This window comes from Rhizophagus irregularis, chromosome 22 (genome assembly GCF_026210795.1).
Source record: "Rhizophagus irregularis chromosome 22, complete sequence".
Taxonomy (NCBI): domain Eukaryota; kingdom Fungi; phylum Glomeromycota; class Glomeromycetes; order Glomerales; family Glomeraceae; genus Rhizophagus; species Rhizophagus irregularis.
The window spans coordinates 389,354-403,890 of NC_089450.1; the positions used below are offsets into that span (position 1 = coordinate 389,354).

Genomic DNA, 14,537 nt, shown 5'->3' on the forward strand with positions numbered 1-14,537 from the left:
GATGAATGAAATATTCAAGATAATAATGAAAAGATTTAATTAAATGAAAATAAAATTTATAATGAGAATGAATTTTGTGAATAATAAGAAATTAATAAATGATTGAAAAATTTGAAAAATATTATAAGAGAAGAAAAGTTATTAGTGACAAACCCATAAACTACTATACTTCTATGAAGAAGGTAAAGGCAAGCCCGGTATAGGTTACTAAATGAAAGAGAAAATTAAAGGATATTGTAAATATGAGAAATATTGAAATGTTATTATTTGATATATGAGAAATAATTTTATTACAATAAAAGAATGATATGAAAGATTGTAAAAGATAATAATGAATTATATGAAATAAAATGATGTAATAATGATGTAATAAGAGAAATTGCGTAAGTATGTTACGTAAAATAAATAAAATGTTGTACAAATCATGTGAGTAATGTAAATCACGTGATGAAGCGCAGTAAATAAAAGAAATAAAAGAAAGTATAAGTCACGAGATAAGGCGCAGTAAAAGAAATATATAGCTGCCCCTTGGGCAGGGACGACTGATTAATAAAAATATAAATGAATAAGAAAATAATAGAAAAAATAGTTGTGTCACCAGGGGCGTTATGTCAACAGAAATTTTAGTACGTTGATCGCTTAAAAATCCGTGGCTATCCAATTATAATAAGAAAATATTAATGAATTATAAAAATGAAATGCGAGAAATAAAATAATATGAAATAGATTTGAAATAAATATTTTGAAAAGTTAATATAAGAAAAAGATTAAAAGTTATTAAAAAGTTTAATTTTGTGTATAGAACTGGGAGAATCCCAGTATAAATAAGAGCACACTGGGAGGACCCAGTATAAATAAGCCTTTGTTGGTGATCATATTAGTCTGATACTGGGTGGCCCCAGTTATAAATAATCCCTAGCTTTGATCACAGTTTATTTGCGCAAGATATGGAAATTTTATAAATAAAATCGCGATTATAGATTATATTATAGAATGTATAGAAAAATTATAGAATCAAAGCTGGAACTTTAAAAATATTAGAATTTAAATTGTGTTTTAAAAGAAATAAATGATAAAGTTGAAGAATGTTAAGTTATAAGTAATAGAATATTATATAATAAAAGATGTAATAAGAGAAATGTAATAAGAAGTCATGTACATGAGAATGTAAAGAAATAAAGATTGAAATAATAAATGAATAATTATATGAATAAAATATAAATAAATTAAAAATACGAAGTGAAATCATTTTATAAGTGAATAAATAAATAAAATAAATTAAAATGTCTGATATATATGATGAATCAGAAAAAGAAATAAGGAAAATATTAGATGAATATTTAAAGAAATTTGAAATTGAAGAAAGTGAAGAAGAAGTTGAAGAAGAAAATGATGATACAGATGATTCAGAAAAGATTGGAGAAATATTAGATCCAGAGAACATGAAATTTGGGAAGAAGATATTAAAAGTTTCAATGAGAACGAATTTGAGAGTGAAAATGAAAATGTTATAAATACAGAAGGTTTTGGGTTAAGTCAAAATTCAGATTCGAATAATTCATTAAATATTGAAGATTCTGATAGTGAAAGTGAAGTATCTGATTATAATTTACAAGATTTATTTCAAGAGAATATATTGTTAGATATGGCAAATCAAGATCAAATAAAGAGAATAGTGGAAAATGCTATAGGACTCGCACCTAATACATTAGATAATGTATTAGGAGCAGGACAAACTTTAATAGATAGAATTCAAACTGCAAGAATGGGAGGAATAGTAGGTATGCCAACTTTTAGTGGAAGAGAAGATGAAGATATTAACGATTGGATTAGACAATTTAAAGTAGCATTTACAGTAAGTGGAAGAACAGAAGGAAATGTTGGAGGAGGTATATGTAGTCAAAATAAAGCAAATGTAGCAATAACATGTTTAAGAGGAACCGCATTACAATGGTATAATGAAGAAAAAGAAAGAGTAGCAGCTAATTTAGTAAACTGGTGTGATCATAATGACGATAGAAATTTGAAAAATAAATTAATTGATAGATTCACTAGGGAAGATGTCAAAAGAAGAAAAATGATAGAATTGACAAGGATTAAACAAGAAAAAAATGAAAGTGTCGAAGAATATACCAGAAGGTTTAGATCAATATTAAGAATTGCGACTAGAGGTCAAGTATTACATGAGTTATACCAAGTAAATTATTTTATTCAAGGATTAGAACCTATGTTAGGATATCAAGTTAGAAGAAGTAGTCCAGCGAATCTAAATGACGCAGTTAATATGGCAAGAAGGGAAGAAGAAGCTAGAGGTGAGTTATTAATGAAAACAATGAGTTTAGATATAGGACAAGTAGGATAAGAAAAGAATATAGAAGAAATTTTAAAAGAAGAAACGAATAAAAAAGAAGAAAATGAAATATATAAAAAAATGCAAAAGCCAGTTAATGAAAAAGATATTGATGAAATAAGTAAAGCGTTAGAACAATTTAGAGCAGAAAAAATAGCTATGGGAGAAATGTTAAATGAAATAAAAAATCAACAAAGAAGAAATATAAATAGAAATATAAATACAAGAAATGTAAGAATTATGAGATGCTATGAATGCAATGAAGAAGGTCATATAAGACCAGAATGTCCACAAATAGGACGAAAGAATAATTATAGAACGCAAAATAATTTTAATAGGAATAATAATGAAAGAAGAAATAATAGTAATAATAGAAATATAAATTTAATGGACCATGAAAGATATTACGATAATAATAGAAATTATGATAATGGTAATTATTATAATAATTACGAAACATATAAGTATGAAAAAGAAATATTTCCAACTTTAAGAAGTGGTAGAAAATATGGAGGAGATTTAGATAATGAAGATATCGAAATGGAAATTGAAGATGTTCCAATACCACCAAAAAAAAGAATATGATATAAAAATGGATATTGATGGTGAAAGAAAAGGAAGATTTTCTAATAAAGAAGATAGAGATAAAGCATACCAATCAAGAAGAAGACAAAATCAATGTGAAAGATGTGGATTAAGAGGTCATTTTATAAGAGAATGTCCAAATCCGGGAATGAAAAGAGGAAATAAAAATATTAGAGTAAGAGTTAATGTACCACCAGAAAAATATGTAATGGATATGTATAATGAAAAAGCGAACATAACATATGGACAAATTTATAATGAAAATCCAAAATTTAGAAGAATAGCTAGAAATTATGATGAAGATGATAATGCATGACTACACTCGGTAAGGTTGCTTGTCTAAACTTCTTCAAAATCCTACGATTAGTTTCGTCAAAATTTTACTATAGATTTATTATAGTTTCCGCAGAGTTTCGGCAGTTTCGGCATTTATAATAAGTTTCGGCAGTTTCGTCTTTCTCCAAAGTTTCACCAGTTTTTTAATATAACTTTAATATAGTTTCGGCAGAATTTCGCTTTTCGGCAAAACGCCATCTTGCCTAAACCCCTAGGTTTCAGCAAGCAACCTTAACACTCGGACCAACAAATAAAAAGTGCAGATAATAAAAGTGAAACTAGAGCAATGAGAAGTAAAGTTATAATAAAAGGAAAATTAGTATCAATAATAATAGATTCAGGAGCATCAGTCAGTTTAATATCAGATAAATTAAGAAAAGAATTAAATATTCCAATAATAGAAAAGAGTGATATTAGATTTATAATAGCTAACGGAATAAGAGTAGCATCAAAAGGAAAAATAGAAATAACAATAGAAATAAATGAAAATACAGAAATGAAAATAATTATGGACGTAATAGAATCAGTAGAAAAAGAATTAATATTAGGAAATGATGTGTTAAGAAAAAAGAAAGGAATAATAGACTATAATGAAAAGACATTAATATTAAGAGAAGATGGAAAAGATATTGAAATACCAATAGAATATGAAAATAATGATGAAAATATTAATGATAATAATGATAGTGATGATAGTGAAGATGAAGATAGTGAAAATGAATATGAAGAAACAAGTGAACGAGAAATATATTTAATAAATAATGAAGAAAAAGGACATATCATAGAGGTAAGGTTGCTTGCCGAAACCTAGGGGTTTAGGCAAGATGGCATTTTGCCGAAAAGCGAAATTCTGCCGAAACTATATTAAAGTTATATTAAAAAACTGACGAAACTTTGAAGAAAGGCGAAACTGCCGAAACTTATTATAAATGCCGAAACTGCCAAAACTCTGCCGAAACTATAATAAATCTATAGTAAAATTTTGACGAAACTAATCGTAGGATTTTGAGGAGGTTTAGACAAGCAACCTTACATAGAGGAAAACTATTAGGTCTTGGCCATAAAAATGGAGAGACATTAAAGATGCACAAAGATTGGACAGACGAAATAAAATATAAAGATTTAGAGAAATTACAAAAGAAAGAATTAAAAGATTTAGTTAAAGAATATGAAGATATTTGTATATATGGAGACAAGAAAATAAGTAAAACAAATATAGTAAAATGCAATATAAGGTTAAAAGATGAAACACCAATAAATCAAAAAGCATATAGAGAAAGTACAGAAAATAGAGAAATAATAAAAAGAGAAATAGATAAAATGTTAAAAGAAGAAATAATACAAGAATCATGTAGTCCATGGTCGTCACCAGTAGTAATAGTAAATAAGAAGACAGGAGATAAAAGATTTTGTATAGATTTTAGAAAAATAAATCAAATGACGATAACAGACGCATATCCTTTGCCAAGAATAGATGATTTATTAGAAAAATTTAGAGTAGCAAAATGGTTTACAACAATTGATTTAGCAAGTGGATATTATTGGCAAATAGAGATGGAAGAAGAAGATAAAGAAAAGACAGCATTTATTTGTAGTCAAGGATTATATGAATTTAATGTTATGCCGTTTGGATTAAAAAATGCACCAGCAATATTTCAAAGAACAATGAATAAAATATTTAAAGAATACTTAGATAAATTTATGAATGTATATATAGATGATATTATAATATATTCGAAAAATTGGAATGAACATTTACAACACATAAAAATAGTATTAGAAGAGTTAAGAAAAGCGAATATGATGTTAAAGTTAAAGAAATGTGAATGGGCGAAAAGGAATGTAGAATATTTGGGACATATAGTAGGAACAGATGGGTTAAAACTGGATGATAAGAAAATAGAAAAGATTAAAAATTTAAAACCGCCAAAGAATATCAAACAAATAAGAGAAATAAATGGATTATGTTCATATTATAGAAAATTTGTGAAAGGATATTCAAAGATAGTAAAACCAATAATGGAATTAACGAGAAAGAATGTTCCTTTTGTATGGACAGACAAACAACAAAAAGCATTAGAAGAATTAAAAAAGAAATTAATAAATTATCCGATATTACAACATCTGAATTTTGAAAAAGAATTTATATTGATAACAGATGCATCAGGAGAAGGATTAGGAGCTATATTAGAACAATTAAATGAAAATAATAGAGAAATAGTTATTAGTTATGTGAGTAGAAGTTTAGTAAATGCAGAAAAGAGGTATCCGATAATAGAATTGGAATGTTTAGCAGTATTTTGGGGAATAAAATATTTTCATAAATATTTATTTGGAAGAAAATTTAAAGTAATAACAGATTATGCAGCATTAAAAGGATTTATAAGTACATCAAAAGTTCCTAAAGGAAGAAGAGGAAGATGGATGATGGAATTACAACAATATGATTTTGAAATAATAAATTATTCACCAATAAGTCGAGAAATATAGTGAAACAGAAAGTTACGAGAGTTATTATGAAATTGTTGAAAGAATAATGAAGCGTAAAATTAAAAAAAAAAAAAAAAAAGATAAGTAAAGAATTTTATGAGAAAATATTAATAAGAGCTGCGAGGTAATAGGAAAGAATTAGAAAACAACCACGAGGAATACTTACAAAATTGAATTGATCTACAATTAGTAAAATAATGGCGTGATCAAATGGATGAGATGAGCAACAGATTAGATAGATCGACAAATCAGCTGATTAATTAAAAGAGTGATTTTGTTGGACAGAGAAATATGAGACGAGAAACCTAAAATAAATAGAGTACGTTCAAGTCAGAAGGAGACATCTGTTTCGCATTCCATTTCGGCATAACCAAGATATTCCTTGAAACCCTTGGACTTCTGACAATCTTATAAGCAGTATCATTAAAACTGTAGCGGGACGTTTTCAGGCACTGAGCCAAACATATCTTATTATACTTTAGGGACTATAAAAGTATACACGTATAATGTGCAGAGGTTTGGACTCTCCAAGTCCATCATAGAACCAGCTGTCTTTAGCGCTGCTTACCTAAGAAAAATTAAAATCACAGCGTAGGAAGTTGAGATAAAATAGTATAGGAAAAATGGAGTTAAAAATAATAATAATAATAATAAAATAAAATAATAATAATAATAAAAATGAAAATAATGTGGGAAGAAAAAGAGTGTGAATAAGTAGAATTTTATGGATATTTAAATGGAAGATAATACGCGTAAAACACGTAAAACGCGTAAAAATAAATTATTTTGAGGACAAAGAATTTATCGAGATAAATGATAAAATTAAGAGATCAGACATGAGTATTACGATAGAAAAATTATGAAGAAAAATTGCACAATATTAAGAAAATATAATTGGATAATAATAAAAATTAATTAGAAATAATAATATAAAACGTATGGTGACATGTGGAAAATTTCTGGAGTAAGAAGAATTATTTTTGAAACAAGGAAAAAAATATTTTAAATAGTGAAACATAATAGATTGAGGGGCTAAAATAACAAATTAGGTTAATGGAATCTAAATATAGTGACCTACTAAAATTAGAGATCTATTTTTAGAAATGTTAATGAAAATGATCGATAAAATTAGTCGCTAAATTTAAGATGAATAACAAGCCTAAAAGATGAGAAAATAATGGTAGAAAATCAAACAAATAAATTGAGAGAAAATATAGGATATTTTTATGAAACATTAGAAGAAGAAGGCTAAATGAATATGAGAATATAAAGATTAAATTAATGATAGGAAATGGAAATTAATATATATAATAATATATAATTACAAATTATCAGGATGTTTTAGAATGGATGTAACACTTTAATCTTTACAACACCTTAACCTTTTAAACATTTTAAATGGAGGAAGAAAGGTTTTATTCGCGTGTAGAGCAAAGAAGAATATTAAAAAAGCACAAGAACAACAAAAGAAATATCATGACAAAATTGGAAAATGAAAACAAAACTTTCAAATAGGAGATAAAGTATTATATTTTAACGTGGCGAAATACAAAACACATACAGGAAAACTAGAAGAAAAATGGAAGGGACCATATTATATACATGAAGTAATAATAAATGAATCGTACAAAATTAAAGAATTAAATGGAAGAATTTTAAGAAGACCAGTAAATGGAGAATTATTAAAGGAATATTTTGATAGGGAAATATTTGAACCATATATAATAATATAATATGTTTGAGACCTGAATTCGATTCTTAATTTATGGGACATAAATTTTTCAAGAGGAGGATAAATGTAATAACCGAAAATACAATAAAATAGAATAAGGATAAATAATTAGCCGAAGGATAAATAATTAACCGATGGGTAAATAATTAGCCAATAAAATTATATTTATAGTTTAGTTTAGTGTAACGAGATAGTCATATGATAATAGATCTTCAAATTTTATTAGAAATATTAGAAATATTAGAAATATTTTTCTTAAAAATGTATAAATACAAGTGGATTTCGATAGGAAATTCGAGAGTTCAATTTTTGGAAAATAAAAATTTTAGTTCGCCCTTAATAATAAACTAACATATTCTTTTAGCCTTTTTCTTATGAGTAAAAAGTGCCACATTAATTATTTTTAATTAATGGTTTATTAATGTTTTGTAACTAATTTTTATTTTTAAACCAAGCATAGATATTATTCGAACTCAACACGTCAGTGGCAACATACGATATTTTATTTTAATATCCTATGGGCGGCATATCACAATGTATATCAATGAAAAATAAAATAAACTTTTGCAATCCCTAGATCTGTTCACATCGGGCCTAGTATTTTTTTAAACATGTAATTACGATTACTTTATTTTACAAAAACATGATAAAGATTTGGTTTCAAAAAACCTCTAATTTTGATTTTTTATTATATACAAATGCAAATCTGTAATAAAGCTTGAAACATAGTGCAATATGTTATGAAATAAAACACTAAAGAAAAATTTATATAACCCCAGCCCATCAATATAAGAGCTTCTGATTTGCATCCCAGAAAAATAATGTATTTAGCCTAATTCTACTTGTCTGAACTGATTCCTTTAGAATCATTACCATTATAATTAATAGTGACATTTATTACAAGATGCTTGGATCTGTTATCTCAAATCTAAAGTTTATCAGGATAATAATCAAATTTGCTATAGAAAAGAATTTCATCATTTTTGAAAACGGGAAAGAATTAAATTAAAAAAATATAAATAAATGAAACATGATTGATTAAGTAAACATAAAGGTAAAAAAGAGGGGAGCGTAGGAGTAGTAGGTCTGGAAATGGCAGATACTTCCATGGATGGTATCACTGGTCTTGATGCTGAAGAAGAGGTCTCAAATAAATTTGCAATATCCAATGTTTGTTCAGATCTAGTTATGATGAGCGAGATGATGAACTCGTCTTACTTCTGGATCTTTGAGCACTTCTACTATATGCTCGTTCAAATGGTGATTCTGGTAAATAAAATAAAATCATGGTAATTTTGAAGAGAACTACCCACTTATTTTTTCTAGAAACATAAATACCTGATTTTTGCCAGAATTTCGTCGAGAACTCCTCATAAAGCTCTTCTCTAGTTATGCTCCTTTTGTCCCCAGTCCCTTTTTTTTTTCTCTTTGCAGTTTAAAAAAAAAAATAATAATAATAAGTATATTGATCAGACAGGTCTTCATAGATAAGTATCCTATCAGCCAACCTACTTATGTAAAAGGTTTTCGTGAGGCTTAAGAATTTTTTATGGTACTCGTTACTAGTAAAATAATTAGTATTTTCCTGAACATTTAATTTTCCAGCAATCTTGTTCTAAAAGAGATACTTCTTCTTATTTGTAGTAGAATGATACTCTGCATTTCTATTTTTTGTTCATTAATGAGAACGTGAAGTTGAGCATCAGAGAACTCCATAGTTAACTACATAGTGAGAATATTCTCTAGGGACTATTATATAAAAAAATATTGAGGGATGTATTCTGATCATAGCGAAGAATGATTAATTTGATTTAATGAAATGATTAATCAAATAATAATGATGGCTTAGCTTTTTTTTAAAAATCCACATGATATGCTGATCACCTGTAATTTGAGAAACCACTCAGTGCCAGAGAACTGGCAGGAATTTAGAATAGGGATGGGAACGGTTCTATCAGTTCGGTTCTGGTTCTTTTGACCAGTTCTGAATAGAACCATTCTGGAAAACTGGTTCTGAGCGGTTCAGTTTCACAGAATGGCTCGAGTCGGTTCAGGACCTCTTATGCACTACTAATACGTAATGTTTTTAGGCAGATAAATTCCAATGCTTATCTGGATCACTAGATGATAATTTCTGAAACTAAGTTACTAGTTTGAATCCAAAATTCTGAATAGATCCGAAATTTTCTCTAAATGGATTGCTATCTTACTTGATTAATTACGAGATAGTTCTCAAACAGTTGATTTATAATCATTAATTCATAATGTAACTGCATAGAAATTCTTAAGTTCCCATTTAAAAGGGATGTCCGTATGCATTTCAATCAACTAATCCAATTTCGGTTAATGCAATTTTACCTTAATAATCTTTTTTTTTCAGTACTTATTTTTTTTCAGATATCCTTTTTTTCTTTATCCTTTTCTTCCCCTCAATTTTTTTTTAATTTTTTTTCATTACATAATAAAAAAATAAAATATTATATTAAATATATTTACAATTATATTTTTTTAAAAAAAATCAATATAATACTGTATGTAGGAAAATTGATCGACGTTAATAAGATGATTAAGATATTTTAATTAAATTTAACACTAGATAAATAGTTTGATTTTCAATTGATATTTTTACAATATTTTATAGATTTGATAATAGGTTATTATAACCAAATCCATATCCAAAATTCTCTAAATAATCACCAGATTTTTGAATAAAATTTTTAGTTCAAATGGCTTAGTTAAATTAATAATTTATCAAGTAAAATGAGTATCAAAAGACATTTAATTTTCCTAAGTTGATTATAAGTTTAAAATTAACGTAATATAAATAATAAGAAATAATTATAAAATTTATAATTAATTAATAAATATATTTGTAATATTTCATAATATTATTGCCGTTTTCAGAAATGTTGGCACTCAGTGTGTCGATCATTTCTCAAATCGAACACACCAAACACACACTGAACACAAACAAAACACAGCAATTAAAATTGCGAAAAAAAAATTTTTTCCTTTATAAAACAAAAAATTAGACTTCGATAATATATTTTTAGGTAGTGTGCATAAAAAAATGTATAAAAATTATATTATTTATATATATGTATTCACTTGTATTTGCTTGTATTCGCTTATATTCAGTGTGTTTGGTTGTGTTTGGTTGTGTTCAGTTGTGTTCGGTGTGTGTTCGGTATAAATTTTAACATTTTCAATTTTTTTCATAACTAAAAATTGATAAAAATAGTTTTTATGTAAAACTATATACGCACACTTCAAGTTCTCATAATTTTTTATATGTGTTTACGGTGTGTTCGGTGTGTTCGTTTTGTAAAAATGATTGACACATTGAGTGCCAACATTTCTGAAAACGGCAATAAAGTTTTTTAGAAAATACTTCTAAAAAAAATTAATCAATTTTTATTTTTTTACAATTTTTTAATTAATCCAAATTTCATTCTACACTCAAACGTCAAATCATTAATAATTAATACATATTATTTTATTCTTTTTTGTTAACTAATTAGTTATTACCATATTAAATTCCTAATTATAAACAAAAAACTATTACAACCATCTTTAATTTACTTAGTATTACTAAGGTTGCTTGCCGAAACCTAGGGGTTTAGGCAAGATGGCGTTTTGCCGAAAAGCGAAATTCTGCCGAAACTATATTAAAGTTATATTAAAAAACTGGCGAAACTTTGGAGAAAGGCGAAACTGCCGAAACTTATTATAAATGCCGAAACTGCCGAAACTTTGCCGAAACTATAATAAATCTATAGTAAAATTTTGACGAAACTAATCGTAGGATTTTGAAGAGGTTTAGACAAGCAACCTTAAGTATTACATTATGATACTAAAATTTTCTATCTAAACAAACTCATTGGTCCCGATGTAAAGCAACGGGTGACTGCCTATTATTACTAGTGTGATGTTAATGATCTTTACGGTTCTTAAAAAATTATATCAATATCCTGAACAAAATTAAGCTGCTCAAGTCGAACGACTCAATTCCAAAGAACTGAACTGGTTTTCAGTTTCAGTTCCGTTCTCGGTTTCGAACTGTGTTCAAGTCGCTAAGTCGTGAAATGCCCCATCCCTAATTTAGGGAGATCACATGTGATACAAAATTAGCTTAGCCCGAGATATGACCCTATATAAATCCTGATATGCTTGTAATCGAATAAAAATGAATCTGATATTTTATTATAATATAGTTGTTACAAACTGTTATAAATCACTATAAATTGATAAAAAACAGTGAAATTGCTATAAATCTCTTAACCAGTTAAATCTGTATAAATTTGAATGGTAATATTGTCTAGTATAGGTTGATAAAGAATCAATATAACATACCAAAATTACTAAAACCACTATAAATCAGCTATAATTGCTATAATTTGTTATAAACTATTAAAATACTAATATGGATTTAGATAGTAGAGCCTATTCTAAGCTAATTGAACTATACTATAAAGATGTAGACTCTGGAGAATATACAAAAATAGTTGGTGCAATATTGCCTTTAGCAGAAAGACATGATTATGAAACACCAGAAATGTAGTACTCTTGTATTCGTAATCTATTTAGGAAAATACTAGAAGAGAACCCAAGAATCCTTTCTAAGAATGGATATATTACAATGTATGGAAAACTATATGAAGATGATAGGATCTAACCAATTATATATATTGCAGTATATGTGACTCATTAGTTTTCACACCTGCAAATGGTCATTTTGAGGATCACTATCGAGATAACTACTTGAAGAGATGTATTTCTGGAAATACTATTTCAAATAAATATGCAAGAATAAATGAAATTCTCCAATCTATTGATAGTAGAGAATTTAGCATCTGGCAAAATAAATAATTTATATTACGAGAAGAGGCAAAACTGAAGCGTCTTCGCCTAAAGCTTTTTTCCCAATCTACCTCACACTCAGAAAAGGATAAATTGGCATTGATATCATATGATTATGATACTCGTACAATTCTCTATGAAGCTTATATGCAGGCTAAAGCAACTATAGCAGAAAATACTATCCAAGTGCTTCAAATTTTTAGCCAGCTTATATTTCACTTGCCAAGTAAGAAATAATTCCACTAACTTCTTACTATCAGTTATCAAATTGCAAAAGTGATACAAGCGAAATATTTATCTCGTCTCAGTATACAAAATAGCCAAAAGGCACTGCGTTAAGATTAAGGGATGGAATACTAATCACAATTGTCTAACTAACTTGACTGATTCTGAGAAATATTCTACATTATAGACTATTGCTTTTAACTGAAAATTAATATTATTTAGCTAAAGGTGCAATGTATAACTTATTCTTTATTTTTTATGTTAAATAATCTATATACATGATCACTTAGTAAAATTGGTCAAAAACACTATACATGAAATGTATCATCTGCCCAATTTTCCAGATTAGTTCTTAACCCAGATCCCAAATATTGTCTTAATAAAATAATATATTGTCCACACCTTATGGTCTAGGCATGTATGACATAAATTTTTGATCCATCTAATGAAATGTACTACTGCAGGTTTATGCAGAATAAAGATTATGATCTGCCTATTCTAGATTAGCTTTTAAGTAATGTAATGGTAATCACACTAAAATAGCAATATGCTAATTTGGCCAAAGGCATTGGATATGATACCTGCATCATTATAAAATATAAGTATACACATCTCTTACTAAAAAAAAAACAAATTCTAGTATGTCTCTTCTTATTTATAAAAAGGCCATAAATGTATTATTTGTATTATATTAAAACTGACACTGGTAGTCTATTTTTTGAAATTCCATAAAATTCCATATTTTTTTTGCACAATGTATAAATATATAATGGCATTTAACCAGGCATATTCTGACTTGCTAGCAAAATTACCAGCTTCCCTAATAAATAAGGCATGGATTCATCTCACATCATGGAAACGCAAACCATTATCTGAGAAAGAGGCCAGCTAAATTAATCCAATTGTAGAATCATTTTTAAAACATGAAGCTATTAAATACCAAAAGAGATTAATGTGCCAGAGATGAACCCAAAGTTGGCTGGAGTGTCAAATATCTTTATCTTTCAAAGAAATATCAAGTATGAATAAGCTTAAAGTACTATCCCAGCACCTACTTGATAGTCAAACTTTTGAGAAATTTATACTAGATATAGAAAAGAAATATAGGAAGCAAGTTAATGCAAATAAAAAATTATGATGTAAAATTGATAATCTAAAGATGCAAGTAGAAGAGACAGAAAAAGAGCTGGCATCTATAAAGTCAGATTCTTCTCATTAGTTGAGGGTACTTTTTTCCTTGTACTTTTGCAAAGTAAAATTCCAGTTAAGATCATGCACTTTCTGAGGATCAATATAAATCAAAGGTTCTTTCATTCTCTTTTATAATTATGAAAAAAAAATGTCATTTTGCAGATCTCACCTAAGGCAGAGAAGAACATGTGAAGAACATAAAGCTGAGCTGAAAAAAGAGAACTATCATCTTTGTAGTGAATTGCAGACAAAAGTTGATATTAATCGCCAGAATGAGAAACGAATTAATCAACTGGAACGGGATTATATCCGATGTGAGCAAGAAATTCAATATTTCAATAGAGAGATAGAGCGCCTTGAAAATACTTTGAAAGAAAAGATAGTAGAGTTAAAATCTGAAATCTCTACTCTAAAAAGTCAGCTATATCAAGCTAGAAAAGATGTGCGAGATAAGGGAAAATATATTTCTAGTTTAGAAAAGCAGTTAGTAGAATCTGAGGAACAAGTTAAGAAATTGCGATATCAGATCAGAAGTATCTCATCACAAAAAAATTCGCCTGAACAAGGAAATTCTCCAGACTTGTATAATTTTGATGATAATATGACTACAATCATAGAGTTAGCAAATGCTATAGATGGTTATGTGAATAATAGAGCAACAACTAGGGATATTCTTATAGACCAAACACAGATTGAACAGATGTCATTGTTGCAAAATTTGCCTAGAATTTTTCTGGCAAATTGAGAATTATCCCAGTAAATTGGATA

General features: G+C 27.5%; 1 protein-coding gene across 1 annotated transcript; it reads left to right on the forward strand.

Annotated features, from left to right (window-relative positions):
- Positions 1–8,585: 8,585 nt before the first annotated feature.
- On the forward strand, positions 8,586–9,033 carry OCT59_014324 (uncharacterized protein; the record flags this gene model as incomplete). Its single annotated transcript, XM_066149939.1, has 2 exons — positions 8,586–8,762; positions 8,971–9,033. The coding sequence occupies 2 exons, from the start codon at positions 8,586–8,588 to the stop codon at positions 9,031–9,033; spliced, it is 240 nt and encodes a 79-aa protein (XP_066002163.1).
- Positions 9,034–14,537: the final 5,504 nt, after the last annotated feature.